This window comes from Callospermophilus lateralis, chromosome 4 (assembly GCF_048772815.1).
Source record: "Callospermophilus lateralis isolate mCalLat2 chromosome 4, mCalLat2.hap1, whole genome shotgun sequence".
Lineage (NCBI taxonomy): Eukaryota > Metazoa > Chordata > Mammalia > Rodentia > Sciuridae > Callospermophilus > Callospermophilus lateralis.
This window is the reverse complement of record NC_135308.1, coordinates 104,909,303-104,929,263: the sequence shown is the minus strand read 5'-3', so window position 1 is coordinate 104,929,263 and position 19,961 is coordinate 104,909,303. Positions and strand designations below refer to the sequence as shown.

At 34.2% G+C, this 19,961-nt stretch overlaps 1 protein-coding gene across 2 annotated transcripts in view; it reads left to right on the top strand.

Moving 5' to 3' along the window:
• Nell2 (neural EGFL like 2) overlaps nucleotides 1-19,961 on the top strand; it is a 366,697-nt gene that overhangs the window by 257,529 nt on the left and 89,207 nt on the right. For both annotated transcript variants that reach the window (XM_076852784.1, XM_076852783.1), the window contains exons 14-15: nucleotides 10,484-10,606; nucleotides 12,582-12,677. In XM_076852784.1, the coding sequence (XP_076708899.1) occupies nucleotides 10,484-10,606; nucleotides 12,582-12,677 (219 nt within the window). The remainder of the gene's footprint in view (nucleotides 1-10,483; nucleotides 10,607-12,581; nucleotides 12,678-19,961) is intronic.

Sequence of the window (19,961 nt, the reverse complement as noted above, 5' to 3'; positions counted from 1 at the left end):
TGATTACTGATGTACATCCTGCTGCTGATTTTACAGAGTAGGAAACTGTCCACAAGAGAGATTAAGTAATTTGCCTAAGACCTCCCCCCTAATAAAAGACAGAGCCAAGATTTGAACCAAGGCAGGTTGACTCCAACATTCTTTTTCAACCGTTACAGACTCTGGCTTTCAAATATTTCAAGAAAGGTTTCTCAAGGAGTCATTCTTATCTGATTCAGAGGTGACTAGAGACACTGAGAGTGGAGAGGGCTTTCTTGAAAGAGGATGGGTTGTGTGAAAGCAGGAGATGTTATGTAAAATATACAGTTCTCCGCTTTTAGTATCCTTGGCCTTTAGCAGATTCTCAATAAATAATTTGTTAATAAAATGATACAGTGGATTAGTCAGTGGCATAGTTTGGTGGAAGCAAAGGATCATGATGAAAGTCTTCATTTGTATGCAGTGCCTTGATGGCTGATAAAAACAATGTTTCACTAAAAAGAGAGAGGAAGAGAGAATTGGGATAGGGAAGGGAGGAGATGAGATTTCATGAAAAGTCATTCTGATAGCGGTCTGGAGATGGATCAAAGTGGAGGCAGTGTTGTCATCATGAAGCCATTGGCCTAATCCAAACAAGAGATATTTAGTGCCCAAAATTTGGCAGCTGCTGACATTGGTCATAGAAATAGGGGATGGAAATGAGAACTGCCAGGGAAGTAGAATCTAAGTGACTTGGCCCCTAGGATGTGGAGGATGAGAAGAAATGAGAGAGAAGTCCATGGTGAGTCCCAGATTCCTGGTTTGGGAGGTAGAAAGGCTTATGGATAGATTTAGCTGAGGATTTCTGTAGGTAGGAAATCTGAAGATTTTTCTTTTCTTTCCTGAACATTTTCCTGTGATGTTCTTGGAGGTGCCATGTATTAGGAATAAGGACAGAGAGATCGGGCAAGAATTTGAAGAGAAAATAGAAATGAACAGGATTGCCACTCTCAGATCCCTTGACCAGACTGTATTAGCAGGTTTCTAACTGCTGTGTATGTTAAAGTGAGACACATTTCATTGTGATTGATGCACTCCTTAACAGATATTCATTGGAGACCAGTTTTTTGTTGGATGTTGCGGTGATTAATAAATTAGACCCAAAGGTTTACCACCTAAGTGTTTATCTAACAGACAGATTTTGGATAGAATGTTTACTCACCATTGGAATCACCATTAGAATAAATTCAGTGTTCTAATACAGTACTTACTTTTATACTTTAATTTCTTACTTCCATTTTCTTCTATGCCCTACAAAACAAAACAAAAATAAACAAGAACAAGGATAGCAAAATGCTTAAAAGTAGGAAGCTGTCTTATTTCTATTTATCTTTACACCATCTTTTCAGGTGCCCTGATTCACAGCCTGAGTTACTTAATGCCTTTTTTTTTTTTTCTCTAGGCACAGGTATTGATTCAGTTTGGAACCTCTTGAATTCTATGTCTAAATCTGCCCCTTTCTTCATCACTTTGTCCATTTAACTTCAGATCCTATATTTAGCACAGTTTAGTTCCACAGGAGCACAGAGACTGGAATGTCTGTAGTAAGATATGACTACTGTATGCAGTGTGTATGTTGCATGTATGTGTTGCTCAGCCCAGTCCCTGGCAGGTAATAAGCACTCAGTTTCTTTTCATTGTTCACTTTGTTATTGCTGTCTTCCTCTTCCTCTTAGTGTTGAACAGACTCTGGATTCAGCTCTCAGGAATAATCTGACCCAAGAGGATTAAATAAAAAGAAAAAAGGATCGAAAAGAGAAAGAGGAATGCTGTATTTCTAACATGGGAAACTCAATTTGTCAATGAAGTTAATCCCTCCTCATTTACACATTGCTATTAGATTAATTTTCTTAAAAATCATCTCTAATTTTGGCATGCAGCCTTTTCTTTCTTAGTTGTCACTATTGCTATATTGCCTACCAGATAAAACTCATATTATGTTCTGCATCCTACCAACACTTATTCCTTACTATATCTTTCAATCATCAGCATCTTCCAGCTCAATTACTTGATGGCTCATTCATGTCTCATGTTCTTATCTCCTGCATCCATATTCTCTTCCTGTAAAACCCTCTTTCACATCTTTACCCTTTTGTGCTAACTCCCCACTCATCTTCCAAGACCCACTGTTTGCCTGTTTCCTTATGCTTTCCCAGACCCTTCAGTTAGTCTTCACTCTGAGCTCCTTAAGTCTCATGAACTCTTTGTTTGTAGATTGGAGTTTGTAAAGTGATGAAGGTGATTCCTGACTTTGTCACTTTTTGGCAAAATGCTGTTGGACAAGGAACATAATTGATGTAAGAAAGTTCTATATTCCCATTTGAAATGAAGAATAATAATAATGCTTACATGCAAAGGCTTTTGTGAAGGCTAAAGAGTATAGTGGATATAAAAACAAACTTTACATGATGCTTTATAGCATGTAATAAAGACTAAAGAATTAGCTACTGTCCTCAATTACTATTATTATTTTCTCTTACAGCACTAAACAACTTCTACTACATATCACAGTTAGTTACCTGTTCATATCATCAGTCTTCTAATTGTTTAAAAGTTGCTTGAGATAAAAAATCTCAAATCATCCATCTGTGTATCTTTCAGAACACTGGAACTACACAGAAGAAACTTCAATAATGTGTTGAGAGAATAAATGTAAATTATCTGGCTGATAGTTACAAGATTTTGTTGCCCTACAGTGTGTTCAGATGAAGCTTGTTCCACGAAACCCAAATGAGACAAAACAAGTTTTTGCCGTAAAACCAGAATTTGGATTTTGTTGTAAAATTACTAAAGGGAAGGGAGGAAATTTGAGAGTACTTTGGTTGTTAAGATTCTTAATCAAATAAGGATAAGGAAAGGAGGCTGAACATACAAGTGAAAAGACTGGAAGAAAATAAACCAAGCGTGGCAGAGGAAGGACATCTGAAAAAAAAATTCTAGTTGCCAAGCAAAACTGAAGAATAACAAGATGTCAGTATTGAGTTGGTATGGTCAGTGAACAGGAAACCTGAATAGTGAACAAAGAATGTTTAGATGTTAAAACTGAGTTTGAGAGAGTTTGCTGCCAGTGTGAGCATCAAACATGTTTAAGGTATGATTTCTTGGAGTTATTTTAATGGTAATAAAAGCAGATTTCTGTCAAAATAATATTGTAGGAAATATTTTTTCGGTAATATAAAGTGAATAAATAAGGTAATCATAAGAATCGAAATGAATGCCTTTCATCAGTATGACAGCAGGCATTTCCCCTGTGATGTCACCTTTGAAAGTGGCATTTTAGAATGAAAAATCCAAAATATACTTTATTTCAGAAATAATTATAAAAAGAACAAACTCTGCGGAACATTTAGGTCTTCTCTATAGAATTAAAATGGAAAAGATAGGACATTATCTAATGAAGGCAAAAGAAATTTTCCCACTGAAGTAAATAGCTAACGTTTACTGTGTGTTTGTTATTTGCTAGGGTCTTTATATTAATCATTGAAATTTATTCTTTACAATATCTCTCTAATAAACATCTTGACTTTCTTATTTTAAACTTAAAAAGATTGGCTTTTTCAGGACTACAAAACTACAGTAAAATGACATCTACATTCAAATCTGTCTGGAAATCAGAGGTGCCCTGTATCACATTTTCTCCCTGCTATTGCTATTAAAATAGTACATGGTTTTCTCATTTTTCTTCTTTATCCTACATATTAAGTTGTGGTATTAGTATTACACAGTTGATTGAGGACATTTTAAATCATCTAACAAGTCATAACAGTGTCCCTCAAAAATCAGTAATCATTGGGGCACAAATGTTTTGGTTGCAGGGATTTGTTTTAATAGAGGTGGCAAACTCAACGTCTCCATATCCTAGACCACAAAGTATCTGTGCAAAGGAAGGAAGGAAGGAAGGAAGGGAGGGAGGAACGAGTTCCAATTCTTTCTTATAGACCCAAAGCTCTTGGAAATTATTGAGTTGAAATAGATAGAACATTCTTTAAACATAGTCTGAATTCATTTTGTAAAAGATATGCAATAAAATAATTATCTTGTTATAGTAGTAAGTAGCTTTGGGAAGCTCAAATGTTTAGTTCCATAGAATAGACATGATGTCTTTTATCTAAGTACTCACAGTTTTTGCCCATCTTTTTAGGGTAAAATGAAGTCTCAGTATTACTGATCTGTGGGTTGTGCTGTTCTGATGCACTTTACAGGCCAGTGCAGATAATTATGTAATTATTTTGACAGGGACACATGAGTAACACTTATGGATGAGTGTCTGCAAAATTCATTGATATCTTAAAGCAAGCAATCTGATCTACAGAAGAGTAAAATGACTATGCAGCTATACGTTTTTGAGATAAACCATCTCTCTGAACACATAGTTGATGCTGCTATTTATTATAAGCATCTCATGAGTAATGCACACTACACTGTGCTTCCTTGATCCAGACTTACTTAGTCTTAAACCTAAGGAACTTGTTCTCAGGCTTATAATAATCAGATAATAAGAGACAGTTTACTAATGTGAAGTTGATATTCCAGGAACACTTGAGTCATGGAAAGTGAAGAAGCTTTTATATTTTTTTAACCTGTTGTTTCCCCAACATTTCAGATTTGGAAAGAAGAGTACAATATACAGCATACACAATATATTTCTGTGGCTAAAGGAATCCACCAGAAGAGAAAATAATTTCTCTAAGGGTAGTAGACCAGCTGTGAAACTATATTGTGTTCTGTTGCCAGAAGGATAGAATTTAGAGTATAAAGATGTTTAGCCAGAGGTTCAAGGATTCTGCTGAGCATGTGAAGTGGAATTTCTGGGAGCAATCGACAGTGTTACTAGGACTATGGATGTCACTGGGTCAGAGGAAAGGGCTCTCAGACATTAAAGCTATCCCTTTGCTTAACTGTTCTAATGTTGAGCTTCAAGAGATTTTTCAAGTTGGGGGAATTAATGCTGCTGTATTAAACTCTTTGGTCACTTTGTTTTGCAGGGATTCTTACTTTACCATACTTGGTATCTTCCTTTTTAAAAGCTTGTCTTAATCTTGTGAAAATGAAGATTTTAGTATGAAGAGAAAGTTACCTCAGTTCTTTGCCCTATAAATTCTATTATTCTAAGGATTTTTATTGCACACATTTAAATTATGGGAGAAAATGCAATAATGAAATGATGATTTTCTAATTATGAAGCAACATAAGACTACATACAACAAAAAGACATTAAAATGGGGAAACATTAAAGACCTATGGGTAAATTTACAAATAATATTAGAAAAAGAAATTGACTGGGGGAAATATTGCATTAAATACATTGGGCAACTATTGCTAAGTGATCAGTAATATGTCTTTAAAAGTCAATTATTATGATTCACAATTCTCACTTATTGGTTCCATGATCTTCAGCAAATTAACCTTACAAACCAAATTTAGTTTTCTGTGAAATAATGTTTTCTAATTATCATGAAGACTAAATGAGATAATGTTTGTTGCAAACTATGTGTTATATAGTAAGCAATAAAACACGGTTACAATTATGATAAATCATTCAGGTTCATTCAAACTTATAAGGGGCTTACTATTCCAAAAACAAAAGAAACAAAGCACATGAATAGTCATTCAGTTTGAAATTTGTGCCTCCTCTCACAACGTAGTAAAAAAAATATCAGGATCAAATATTCTATTCTACAAGAAGTTATTCCTGGATTCCCACCTGACCCAACCAGAAATGACTTCTTTATCCCTTGATCTCTTGCAACCCTCTGTAAACAGAGTTTGCACTTTTACATGATTCACATAATGAAGACCATGTATTAAAGGCATTTGTTTCTGTCCTAATTACCAAGCTAAACTGTAAGATTTTTGAAGGTGGCTTTCTTTATAATCATCTTTTCATCCTAAGAAGACCCTAATATACAATAGACTTTGGGGGGGGGAGTGTATTTAATAAATTTAAATGTAGATCTATCTCAAGAAGAGTTTTTCACACCTATTTTTGCAGTATTTTCATTTTATATCATGCTGAAATTCTCAAATAGAACATGTGCTATTGTACTATATATCTGTTGAAATCATGAGCAAGAAAACTATGTAAATTTTAGTGTCTGTTTTGCCTAAAGATAAGCAGCTCAATGTGAATACTAAAGGTAAAGCTTAGCTTAAGTCCAGCTATGAATTATTACATGTCTGGTGACATTTTGGGGTATGGAGTTTTAAAATATACGGGGTACATTGACATCCCCAATTAGGAGTAAATCAATGAAAACAAACTATTAGTGTTATATGTACCATCTGCATTTGGAGGAATCCATATACATATATTATTACTACTTTTTGAATTTTGTGTGTGTGTGTCTGCAAACTTTCAGACTGCCAGCTGATGAGCTGAAGGGGCCCCAGCAAACTTTCAGACTGCCAGCTGATGATTGGCTCACAGCGGCCCCAGCAACATCTAGCTGATTGGCTCCTCTGCGGTGATGCTCATTGGGCTGTTTCCCTGCCCTTTCAGACCACGGAGCTGCTCATTGGGGGACTTTTTTGGCTCCGCCCATGCGACCCAGCCAATCGGCCTCAAGAGCAGGAGGATTGTGGGAGGAAGAGGTTGTTGGGGTGTGTGGCGTGTGGGAAGCCGGTGGTGGCAGTTGGGCTCTGAGGGTTTTTTCCTGAGGAGCTGTTTTGTTTATCTTGTGTGGTTCTAAAAATAAAGTTAGTTTCTTTTGACAAGTGGCTCCTGAATTGTGCCCAGCCAGACTGCGGCATTTCTACACTGCCTTTTGGGTTGAATATTGTTATTTTTCCTATGGAGGAATTTTACTATATTGAACCTTGTCACTGGTGTGAAATCAGTTTTATGTTTTGTGTAGAGAATGAGAGACAAAATAAGTTATGGTATACAGAACGAATCATTTCCAGGTACTTCTATAAGATTACTTCTATGATATTATATATATTATACTATATTGACTGACACCCAAATTTCCTCTGCTTGAGTTTATTTTTTCTCATTTTATTTAAATGTCCAATTCATAGATTTAGTGAATAATTAAATTTTTATTAAAATAAACATGTTCTATTATTTGTAATGCAGAAGAGTTATAGATGTATTTCATTGCAATTTCAGCTGTCACTTGGATTACCACTTCACATGAATAATGAAATCTTTACTGAGAATGTGGAAATAGCATTGAAGCATATGGATTGGATATTCTAACCATCATAGCTGCATATCTGCTTTTCAGTATATATGAAATAAAACATGGAATCCACTCACTATTACATCCTGACTTGCTTTTTTTGAACACTGGAAAATAATAATGATTATAATTTTATATTAAAATTTTCTTCCTTAATTTTGTTTATTATACTTTGAATCTATTAGAGGAAGTTTCAAAATCAAGAGGTGGACTGGTGGGTTGATAATGTAATCCTCAGGGAGTCATAAATTAACATTTGACCAAAACAATATGGAGTCTCATTTTTAATGATGACTCTATGAAATAGTTGCTTATTGCTTCACTTGCATTCTGTTTGGGAAAGGACTGTCAAAGTTTATTTTTCTGTGAGAGTATAGAAATTTTTAGACTTTTCCTAGGGTCTCAGTTTATTTCATTGATGATTACAAGTACAACTATTGCTAACTTAATAGTATGAAAATTAAGTGATGATATAAAGAAATTAATATTTTCTGTTTTTAATATATGTTCTTGTTACCTGAAATATCCCAAATCAAATAAAAACTAACATAGTAAATGAGTGTAAAAATAGATCAGATTTTTAAAAATTGCTCCCATTTGTCACCTAGCCTACAATTGAACAAATTTGTATTGACTTGGATGATGGCAGAAGTAGCTCCTATCTTACTGAACTTATTTTTTATTTTTTATTTATTTATTTTTGCACTTATTCATTCAATCATTTAATTTCAAGATGGGTTTGCTGTTATACTTGTAATCCCAGCTACTCAGGAGGCTAAGTCAGGAGATTGCAAGTTTAAGGCCAACTTTGGAAACATAGTAAGACCCTGTTTTAAAATAAAAAATAAAAAGGGTTGGGGATGAGCTCAGTGGTAAAGAGCTGGGTTAAATCATCAGTTCTGTAGAAACAGATAAAATATATTCAATCATTTATTTAAGATTTATTCTTTGAATACTGAAATGGAACACAAAAAATCAAAATTCTTATCAAAAAATTCACAATTCCAGGGCAGGCATTGCAGGAGGGGTCGAGATGGAAGAACAGTGAGAAGTAGATAATTAAAATACATTAGCATAACCTGGAATATTTTACTAGGGAAAACATAGTATCTCCTAATTTGCAGGAGGAGGAGACGTAGGTATTTTCATAAATGACATGAAATTTTTGTGTAATCATTGAAGATGGTCAGAGTTTTCCAGAAGAACCTGAGGAAGAGAACATTTCAGACAAAAGGAGCAATATGTGTAAAGACATAGGTGTATGTCAGAACCTGAAAACTGTCTATACCTTGAACTGCCTGGGAGCACTGCCAAGACAGTAAAACACAACAGAGGAAACCAGGACTTAGGTTGTGTAGTTATTCAACATTTATTGAACATTATCATCCTGGGTACTAAACCAAATCTTTTTAGCCCCTTCCTGTGCCCAGTGAGTATAGCCTGATTAAGAACACAGCTAAGACAGGGATGAAAGCAGCATCTGATCGTTCAACAGCTATTCTTACAGGGATATGGTTGTTCATATAGAGATTTATAGATTAGATGTGGCACTTTGAATTCCACTGGGAAGAAAATTGGCACCAGGTGCAAACTTCAGAATGTAGATTTATTTTACATCAGGCCACAGAATCCAAAGGAAGGTGGGCTGACCATTCTGGTTCCCCTGCAATGTCATGGCCATTCAAGTGTAATTCCAATGAAGAAGCCCATGTGTGATCTATGTATTTTCCCCCTAAACTACCAATAGTAAGCATGAAATTATTAAAAACCAGGAAGTTTTCTTATACTATTAGGGGTGTAATTTTATACAATTTTGAGGAATTCAGTGAGGAATTTGGAAAATAAGGTATTCATTCATGCAATTCTATAATCTCAGTGTTTGAACTCTCTCTTCTGATGGATTTTTGGGAATGGTCTCTAAGAATTTTATTATAGTGCTGTGATTAAAGGTATCATAACTGTGAGCCCTTATAGCAGGAGACATAAAATATCATAATGAAATGTTAATCTTTAATTTTTAAAAAAATGAAACATAAGATATTCTGCTTTATTAGTTGTAGTGAATAATTCTAGTCTAATCTCAGTTGGTTGTGCCAAAGGCAGTTTTTTCAAAGTTACAGGTCATTATCAGTATAATGGCACAAGTAATAGAGTTATAGAATGAAAATCAAGCATTACTTTTTGCTCTCATAATTTATATCATATGGCTCAATCAATGTAAATTAATAAAATACATTTTTAATTTTAGGTCTAAATAATATTTCTGTGAAAGACTAATAAGTAGTGTTGTGCAAAGATGTTATCTGGATAACGTGTGTATTTACTTAACATACTTCATTTTCTGTTCATCTTGACTCTGATGTTAGGTCTGTTTTCCTTTCAATATTCACTATAATTATTTTTAACATTTACCTTTTTGATTAATGCTAGAATTCTGAAGTTACCTAATATTCCTGTGAACTTGGGCAGGATACAGGATACATGAACTTGAACTACCACTGACTCCTCTTTCAAATGATGATAGATACTGGTTCGGCCTCTTTTAATGGGGTGTTGGAAAGATCACATGATTCAGTGCTTTTGAAAGTATCAAGTTATAAGCAATCAAAGGATACACTATATTGGTTGTTTCTTTTAAAGTTTGTATTTATACATATTATAAAAGCCAATAAATATGTATTTATACATATTATAAAAGCCAATAATAGATATGTGATACTTTGTTTGCAGAAGAGGGAAGAAATTTAATAAGGAGGTCAAATATTCCCCCAACAGTTTGCATAAGTATCTTCATGCCTCCAAGTGTGGATGGAGGTGTTAACAATAGGCACCTAACTCCCAGAAGTACAACTCCATTGTACTGCAGTCATGACTCATGGAGTAATACAATTTCATATTCTTCCCTATCTCAGGGAACAGTTAGGTGGCAGAGTTATTTTACTATAATTACTCCCCAAATATTAACCAACAAAGAGTATACACAGCTGACTTTGGAATATACTTCTGAGAATTAATCCCCATCCTTGTCCCAGTCTCCTTCTGTTCTACTGTTGGTGGGCCTGTTCTCCAAATCCTTTTGTATTTAATGTTTGTGGAAATGTAAATGATGTGTACACTCAGAGTACTACTTCAAAATCTGAGGTCTTTTTTATTAGTTTGTAATTTGTATATGTCTGTGGTTAGACGAATTCTCATTATATATACAAAATGTAGGTACAGTTTAAAATATAGTATCTTTGAAAATATATCTTTGGGTAACAACATTTTATTCCTCATTTCAGAACATGATGAGTGTGTCACAAATCAGCACAACTGTGATGAAAATGCTTTATGCTTCAACACTGTAGGAGGACACAACTGTGTTTGCAAGCCTGGATATACAGGGAATGGCACCACATGCAAAGGTAAAAGGGTTGAATGCCAGATCCTCTTCCATTTTGTGTAATACAGCATCTTTCCCTTCCCCTCTCCCTTACCGTCAATGTTCTGGATGCCTTACACAATAACCGAGGGCCTTGTGTGTGGTTCATAGTCTTCCTCTCTGGAGGTAGGAAAGACCAAGGAATAATATTAATGTGGTGGCTCATAAGCATAGGTCTTAAGGCCTGGTGTGCAAGAAATTGGAGCCAGATGTCAGTGCTCCAAAACATTACCCTGGGTTTATAAAATTCTGTGGAAATCTTTAGTGTCAATCATTCAAAGAAGGTCTACCCCCTTTGGGGTCCAAAAACCACTAGGATTTGCTTAGAAAAACTATACAGGATCTAACTTATCCCAGAGGGCTTGCTTCAAAATTTGGATCTTCTGAGAGTTTGTTGAGGATTAAGATTTCATCTGTGAGCCCCAAATCTTCTTTCTCTTACTTCCTACTGATTCTGATGTCTTTTTGATATGAAGAGTAAAGTTTATAACATAAAGAACTCTTGATATTATAAGCAGATGCAGATATAATTCCTATATTTGAAGGAAGGAGAACTTTAGACAATCTCAATATTCTCCTAAAAAATTGCTTGAATAAAGGCTCCCAAGTTCCTATATCTCTGTTGGAAATGGAGAAAAGCTGAGCTATAAGTAGTTTAGATGTAGAATCTGAATCATTGAGTTCTGTGCTTCATCAATAGGATGTGACCTTAATTACTTCAAAGAAAATGTGCACATGGTCTAGCAGATGTATTATTTTCTTATTTATGAGGTTTATATTTTAAATCCATTTGTGAATCCTTGATGAGCCAGGTATTTTTCCCCCCAGAATGGAGACAGATTTAGGATTGAAGACCAACAGAGGCACATGGCTTCTTTGTGTTCATTCCTTTAACTTAGCACCAGAATTTCAGATTTCTACATTCCATTACCCTAAGAAACCATATCCTAGCTAACTAGAAGAAGCATATGCTAAAAAACTAGATAAAACTTTAGCCTCAGTTCCTGAAACAACCTGATCTAGTTCATTTATAAGATACTGTCAATCTGAGAAAGTAGCCTCTGAGTCTTAAAGAGCCAAAAGTATAAACTTAAGTGGAAACAGAAGCTTTGAGGGGAACTCAGTCTCTCCCATCTTGATTTTTAATCACTTTTTTGTTGTTATTTTTCCTACCTGTCTTGTTTTCCTGTTTTTTTCTCTCTCTCTTTTTTTTTTTCCCTGAACTTCTTTGAAGGCAACACATCCCCAAAGATGACCCATACGGGGATTCAGATCTTAGCTCCTTTTCCTACTCCCAGAAAAAAGTTTCCCTTTATTCTCAAACTCATTTTAATACGTCAGTCTTTACAATGTCTTTGCCCTTAATCCTATATTCTGACCTATCCTTACCTGAGAAATGTCAGACTCTCCCCAAAGATCACTATAATGAATTCTTCTTACTATTGAGAAATTCTAAGCCACCAGGACTGGATTAGAACTTTTCAAAGGATGGGGTATCTGCCTAATATTCTGGCACTTTGGTTGATGTTTAGAATGGTCACAGCCCTATGAGATCCAAATCCCCTCCTATTTCCCTGTCTCAGTATCTAGGAGAGCTGCCATTTTTTAGGCTTATTTTCAAATGGAATTGTTACAATGAGATTGAATCTGAATTTTAATGTACTTCTTATTGTGTAAGTTACTGTTTTGTTAAAAGGAGTTTCACTATTTTGTTTTATAAATATCTTTCACATTGGAAATAGTAGTTTTACAAATTGTGTTGAAATTTCTTACATGGATGGAAAATATTAGTATTATAATATTAAAAATATCAGAAATTATAATAGCTTATGTAATTTGACATCCACACCTCTAAGAAAATGAAAGAAGTTGGACTTCGAGATTATTGAAATACTTCTAACATGCTAAAATCATGTACCTGACTTACATTCTTTATTCATGTATCTAAATTATTTTAGCATTTTGCAAAGATGGCTGTAGAAATGGAGGAGCCTGTATTGCTGCTAATGTGTGTGCCTGCCCACAAGGCTTCACTGGGTCCAGCTGTGAAACGGGTAAGAATATCATTTCATCTTCTAGAAAATGAATTTTTACACTAAAGCATAAAGTAATCCATGAAGAAAATAATGTTTCAGGTTTCAAGTGGGCTCTCAAAGCATGGAGCTATTAATAAGGAAGTGCTAGGAGGAAAGAGGTGGGAAGTTTCAATGATGCATATTCACTGGGCGATTCCCCAAAGTCACGCTAAGGAGGTTTTGCAGCTATTTTAACTAGACGCATATTGAACTTTTTCAGAAGGATGTGTGGGATTGCTCGAGATTTCATGGCTTCATAATTCTTATTACTCACTGTGAGCTCATTTTTACTGAATCTATGGGTTTTTTCCTTAAAGCATAGAGATCAAGCTTATGGTCAAATCTGTTTCTAGGGCACTCTGCCTTCTACGTCTACATTTGAAAATTTTTAATAAATTTTTTATCTGGCCCATTCAGTATCTTTAATTTTTGTTTATTTAGGAAATATTTAGAGTGTTCTTTTCCCTAATTATTCCTCATTCAAGGAAGGCATTCTGAACTCACTCTTTCTCATAGAAACCAATATTAGAAACTTTAAAAATTATTTTTAAAATAATATATAGTCTATCATTAGCTTATGAGAACAAAGTAACATGCTTCATCAGATTTTAAAATGTGAGACTTTAAAAATGTGAGTATTAGCTCCTAATTAAAATTGTGCCAGTTATATTTTGGTTGCCATTGGTTAAGTAGTTCAAGTAGCAGATGAATTCAGAGAATCTTATTAGTCTCCCTAAAAGAAATCTGCCACCACTGGTGATTGACAGTTATCATGTCATATTGCTTTTCATAAATCTTACAGCAATAGATGTAGCACATGCTCTGCCTCTATTCTACCTGCAGTCATCTGATTTAATAAAAACACAAACTGACTGAAATATGAGACAGAAAACGTTCCGATCTACTTGGGAAGTGAAAATTCTATGGAAGAGATACTGCCCCTATGCACAAAAGTAAATCACAAAAGGTCTTATATCACTAGATCATCTCTCTCTCCAAGTACCTCTAAGTGACATTTTCAAACTTCGGTGATTAATTTCTCATCCCCAATATGAAAATGCCTGGTGACTACCTTTAATGTGTAGTACCGTGTTTAAGGGTATCATTTCCTAAATTAAGAGTTCCCCAAACTTATTATGCATGTGAATCACTATAGAGTTTGCTAACATGTTAAAATTCAGATTTTTATAATTAATTATAGACTTTAATAAACCAAAATTAGATACCTCTAATGCAATTCCCTTCCAATATTTCTATCCCAGAATTTCTACCAATATACCATACCCACACATATCAAAGTACACTTTGAACTTCTGTATATTTACACTTAGCAAACCAAGTTTTCTGAGTACATTCTCAAAATTGTACCACTCTAATATAGAGTCTGGATAATGACCTACTGGCTTTGTTAGTTCCTTTTAATGGTGTGAGGAAAATGGTGTGGAATTTTGAATAAAGGCTGTCTTGAAAATCTTGGATGAGTAATAGCCATGCCCAATCCTACAGTATAATTCTCCCACTAGAAAATAAATCATTTGATGAAATTGTAAAAATCTGGAATGGTGTAAAATTAATTTTAGCAATGTAATATTTAAGACGGGTGTAAAAATAACCCACCAGAATATTCAGCTCTCTCTGTTTAATTATAATTGAACTTTATGTGAATACAATCCCCAGATTGACTCTAAGTAGCTGTCTGTAGCAGCCCAGGGCTTTGAGAAGAACAGATGTGGGCTCAAAATCTAATTCTACTGTTTACTTGTTTTGTGACCTTGGGTAAATTACTTAACTTCTCAGTGTTTGTGCCCTCCATATTTCACCTTACTCTTCTCCACTCTCTTCCAACGTAGCTATGATTTCCATTTATATATAAAAATATTGGGTTCACAGTAATTTAAAAATTTTTTTTCACTACTACAGCAGTTCAGGGATCTCAGATTTGTCTCTCTCCTTCCAATTCCCACAGAATATCAGAACAAAAATTTGATCATATTACCCCATGTGGAAGGAAAAAAACTCTTTTGATGTTCACCATTGCATTTTTACACATGATAGATAATGCCCTTCATACTACATATTCACCCACCTTCACTATAGTGTCTCTCCAGCTCCTCATCTTATTTCCATTTCTAGGCATTGAATTTGAGAGTGTACAAGGTGCTCACTGTTCACTTTTGTATCCTTGAGGCACAGTGTAAGGCTCATACCTTAGCAGTGTTCAGTAAATACTTGTGAATAAATAAAGGTGCAAATGAATGAATAACTAAGTGATGAGGATTAAAAAATGGTGCAGTAGCTCCCATATTTGCTGGACTTCCTTGAAGGTTAGTTTAAAGAATCTTCGGGGTCATATGGTTCTGTTCTTATATAGCAGTTGAGGAAATATGGCACAGAGAGGTAAGGCAACTTACATAAGGTGTTGCATTATGGATCCTATATCTCTAATCTGGAACTTGTTCCTAGTCCAGTGTCTTACTGCTCTCTTTTTTCATCTTCCATTTTATCCTATGCCATGCTGTTCATCTATAAATTCATCATCCTGTCATCCTCTATCAGGTCTGTGATTTTTATTATGCCCAAATTTTCAACTATAGGATAATTCTGTTGTCTTTAACAGTGAAAACTGTGGCAATTTTTCCTCACAAAGTAAGAAAAGATTGTCAAAATTTGCAAGTGTAGGAAGGGCCTACTTTGGTCTGCAGGAATGCTGTCTGATAAGCTATAAAGGAGATTAATTTGTAGTCTCAGTGGCCAACCATTTGCACCTTTGTAATAGAATCACTGGGGATGAAATAACAGGATTTCCCTGTTTTTTTTTTCTTTAACTATCTTAATGTTTATGACATTTACCAATTCTTGTTATTTTAGTAAAAAATGTCTCCTCTGCATTCTCTCCCCTTATTTATTTAGTTTATTTTGGCCATATATATATATAGCAGAAATAGTTGAATTAACTTACTAACTTCACAAGAGATAAGTGTGTGCTTTATGGTGAATGGAATTAATATTTCATGGACTTCTTTCTCAACCACTGTACAAAATCACCCACATAACTTTATATTTAATTAAACATCCTAATATTCCATCAGGTATTTAACTTGGATTTAGTAGGGTGACTATTTCCTGGATTACTCAGTAAAATGCATTAGAAATCTATGTGCTGAAATTTAACAACTCTATCACTGCCATTCCATATTTATTACACAGTTGCTAAATCTCAGCAAACATGTTTCTGATGATCTTATTAATATGCAAAGTTGTTTTATGCTAAAAGTGAATCTTTCAGAAATAATTTAAGGCATAATACTAAAAGAGTTGACAGTTCCCTATAAACAACCACTCACATAAATAAAAATAAAATGATTATAACCAGGAAGAAATTGGTATTAAAGGGTAAAGCCCCCCCCACAAAAAAATTCTGAAATATCAAAGAAGAGATCACACATTTTGGTGACAAATGGCTTCTTTTTTCCCTTGAATATAAAACAATGAGTTTCTTAGCCACAGGTCAAATAATTTTAATAATTTTTATTGAATTGTTAACATAAATTTAAGTTGTTTCCTAAATGCTTTTGTATCTTAATAAATGTAGTTGCAAAATAGAAAAACGAAGGATGAGGCATATAAATGCGTTGCTTTGCTTCAAAAATAACTCCAAATGGATTGACTCAGGTTGATTTAAAAATATTGTGTGTGTGTATGTATATGTGTTTGTGTGTATATTACAAGTTGTGTGTGTGTATATATGTATAATATATATATATTTTAGAAGTAGTTAAAATCTCTTTTTACTTAAAATATGAATTTTTGCTAGTGACATATATAGTTAATATTCATTAATAGCAAACTATTATGGTTCCTGATATAATTGAACTGCACATTTTTCATCATGGAATGTACATATTGATTTAATTGCATCATATATAGCTTTCTTTAAGACATGTAGTTATTTTTTAATAGTATGCTTACTTAACTCATTAGGATAAATTCTGAGGAGTAGTGTAGCTGGGTCATATAGTGGTTCCATTCCTAGTAATACGTATTTTTCAAAAGTTGCATTAATTTACATAGGAGAATTTACATGGGAAAACAAAAACAAATTCAGAAGTAAGACAAAATTCTCAAAACATTTCTGATACAGAATACCTTTTATTGTCACTAAAATGACTCAGTTAAATTCTATTCCTTTTTCATGGGAGAACAGTAGAATTTGAATAAAGTATTTGAGATAACATGATAAATATAATTTAAAAATGAAAGAAAAACTTCAGTAACCCTGCTTAACCAATAGGAATATCTTTTTAAAGTATTATTTTAAATTTATTTCTGTTCTTGCTTAACCAACACAAACTTCATATATATTTAAAAAAACATTAAACAAACCTTATTACAGTAAAGAAAATTCAGGATGGAGAAACCTCTGATTCTGGCCCTTCACTGTCTGTTAAAGTCACTTGTCTGGATCTAAATTTCTCACAGAAAGAGATAGATCAGTTTATTTGGTAGCTTTTGACAGGGGTATCTGTTAATCTGCCTAGGAAGAAACCTGTATTCATACTTTCTGAGACCAACCCAATTTTAAAATTGGACTCTAATGATAAAATGATTAAATGACATTTGATGGATGTATGTGTATGAATCAATTTTGTATGAATTATAGGTTTAGATCCCAAAGATCCTCTTAACATTAGGGATGGAAAAAATTACAGGAAACAAAAACACTCTAACTAAAGGCTTTTTTATTTTTATTTTTTAAAGTTTCTTCCAGTCTTTTATTTGCCTTTTTACCTTGTAGCTGTCTTTGAATTTTCAAAATTTTATTTTTTTAAGAAAACTAATTCATTGATGTAATTTTTTTTGTTTTTAACCATTGATATAATAATACAGAATTTACCATTTAAACCATTTTACAACATATGATTTAGCAGTATTAACTACATTCACATTATTGTGTTACCATCACCACCTTTCATCTCTAGAACCTTTCTGCATTCTCCAGTTGAAACTCTGTACCCATTAAACACTTAATTCCTTACTTCATACATCTGTCAACTCTGGCAACCACCCTTATACTTTATGTATACTTCTGGCTATAGGAAGTATTATATATTATTTGACCTTTTGTGACTGGCTTATTTTACTTAGTACAATGTCTTTGATGTTCTCCAAGTTGCACCACACATTAAGATTTACTTTCTTTTTAATGCTGAATGATATTCTCATATATACCACACTTCGTTTATCTATTCATACCTTGATGGGCACTTGGGTTTTATATTTAGATATTATGAACAATGCCACTGTGAACATGGAAGTACAAATGTCTGTGTCCCTGCTTTTACTTTTTGTCAGTTATATACTCATAAGTGCAATTTCTGGGTCATATATAATTCTGTGTTTAATATTTTAAGGGACTGCTATGCTTTTTTTCATACCATTTTATATTTACATCAGCATTGTACAAGGGTTCTACTTCCTTGCTTTGTCAGGGGCTAGGGATATAGCTCAGTTGATAGAGTGTTTGCCTAACATGCCCAAGGCCCTGGGTTCAATCCCTAGCACTGCACACACACACACAAAAATGTTGGCAAGTGTCAGTTTGGATCAAGAATTTCTCCCAAAGGCCTTTCTATGGAAGACTTGGTCCCCAGTCCATGGCACGACTCACTGGGAGGTAGTGAAACCTTTAAGATGTGGGCCTGGTAGAAAGATGTTTAGGCATTAGGGGTGAGCCCTACAAGTAGATGTTGGGTCCCTGGGCCCCTCTTTTTCATTGTTGAACCATCATGGTGAGCAATTTTACTCTACCATGTGCCCACTGCCATGATATGCTGCTTCATCAAAGGCCCCAAAGCAATAGAATCAATTGAACATGGACTGGAACCTCTGAAAGCATAAGCTTTCACTCTTTCACTCACTCTGTTTTAAAATTTTTTGGTTATAGATGAACACAATACCTTTATTTTTTTAATTTATTTTTATGTGGTGCTGAGAATGGAACCCAGTGCCTCATACATGCCAGGCAAGTACTCTACCACTGGGCCACAACCCCAGCCCAGCTTCTACTCTTTTCAAGTTGATTATCTCAGACATTTTTTTTGACACTAAAGGGTTTTTTAAAAAGTGCTTTTTTGTACTGGCTCTTTTTAGTTATACATAACATAAAGATTCACTTGACTTAATTATAAAGGCATGGAATATAATTTGCTCTAATTCAATTCCTAGTACTTCCCCTTGTCTTCCCTTCTTCCCTCCCCCTGTTCCTTTCCCTCTGTACTACTGATCTTTCTGTTATTTATTTACAGTTGTTTTTTTTTTTTTTTCAATTGGTGCCTTGGGGATATACATAATGGTGACAGTTAGTGTTTTGTATTCATATATTACATGGGAAAGTTAGGTCAGATTCATTCCACTGTTCTTTGATTGTTCTGTCCCCCCTCCCCCTTAAGTCCCTTCTTTCTTCTATTTTGATGGAATTCTGCACCTCAATCCTGCTTTTCTTTTCTTTTTTCCCTTATTTTGGACTAACTTAAGCATATCTGAGAAAACATTTCACCTTTGACTTTCTGGGTTTGGCTTATTTCGCTTAATAATATAGTCTTCAGTTCCCTCCATTTACTGGCAAATGCCATAATTTCATTCTCTCTGATGGCTGAGTAATACAAGGGAAATGCAAATCAAAACTACATTGAGATTTTTATCTCACCCCAATCAGAATAGAAATTATCAGGAATGCAAATAATAAAAGGTATTAATGAGAATGTGGGGGAAAGGGACACTCATACATTTTTGGTGGTACTGCAAATTAGTGCAACTACTCTGGATAATAGTATCGGAATTTCTCAAAAAATTAGGCATGGAACCACAATATGGCCCAGTTATTTCATTCCTCAGTCTATATTAAAATATCTAAAATCAACCACATCAATGTTTATACCAGCACAGTTCACAATAGCTGAGCTATGGAACCAGTCTACGTGCCCTTCAATAGATGAGTGGATAAAGAAAATGATATATATAAAAGGGAGTATTACCAAGGGCTTTTTGACCTTACCCTGCATATTAGTACTTATCTTCTCTGTATTTGGTGATCCTTAAATTCTTTTAAATTAGACTTAAATTATTTAATATTATGCCAAACTCTGGTGTTCCCTGAAGCATTTAACATACTGGTCAGGAACATAAAAGTTGAAGTCAGAGACAGCAACCTGATTTTAGCTTATTGCTCAATACCTGTTTCATCTTTTCATGGTACTCATTTTT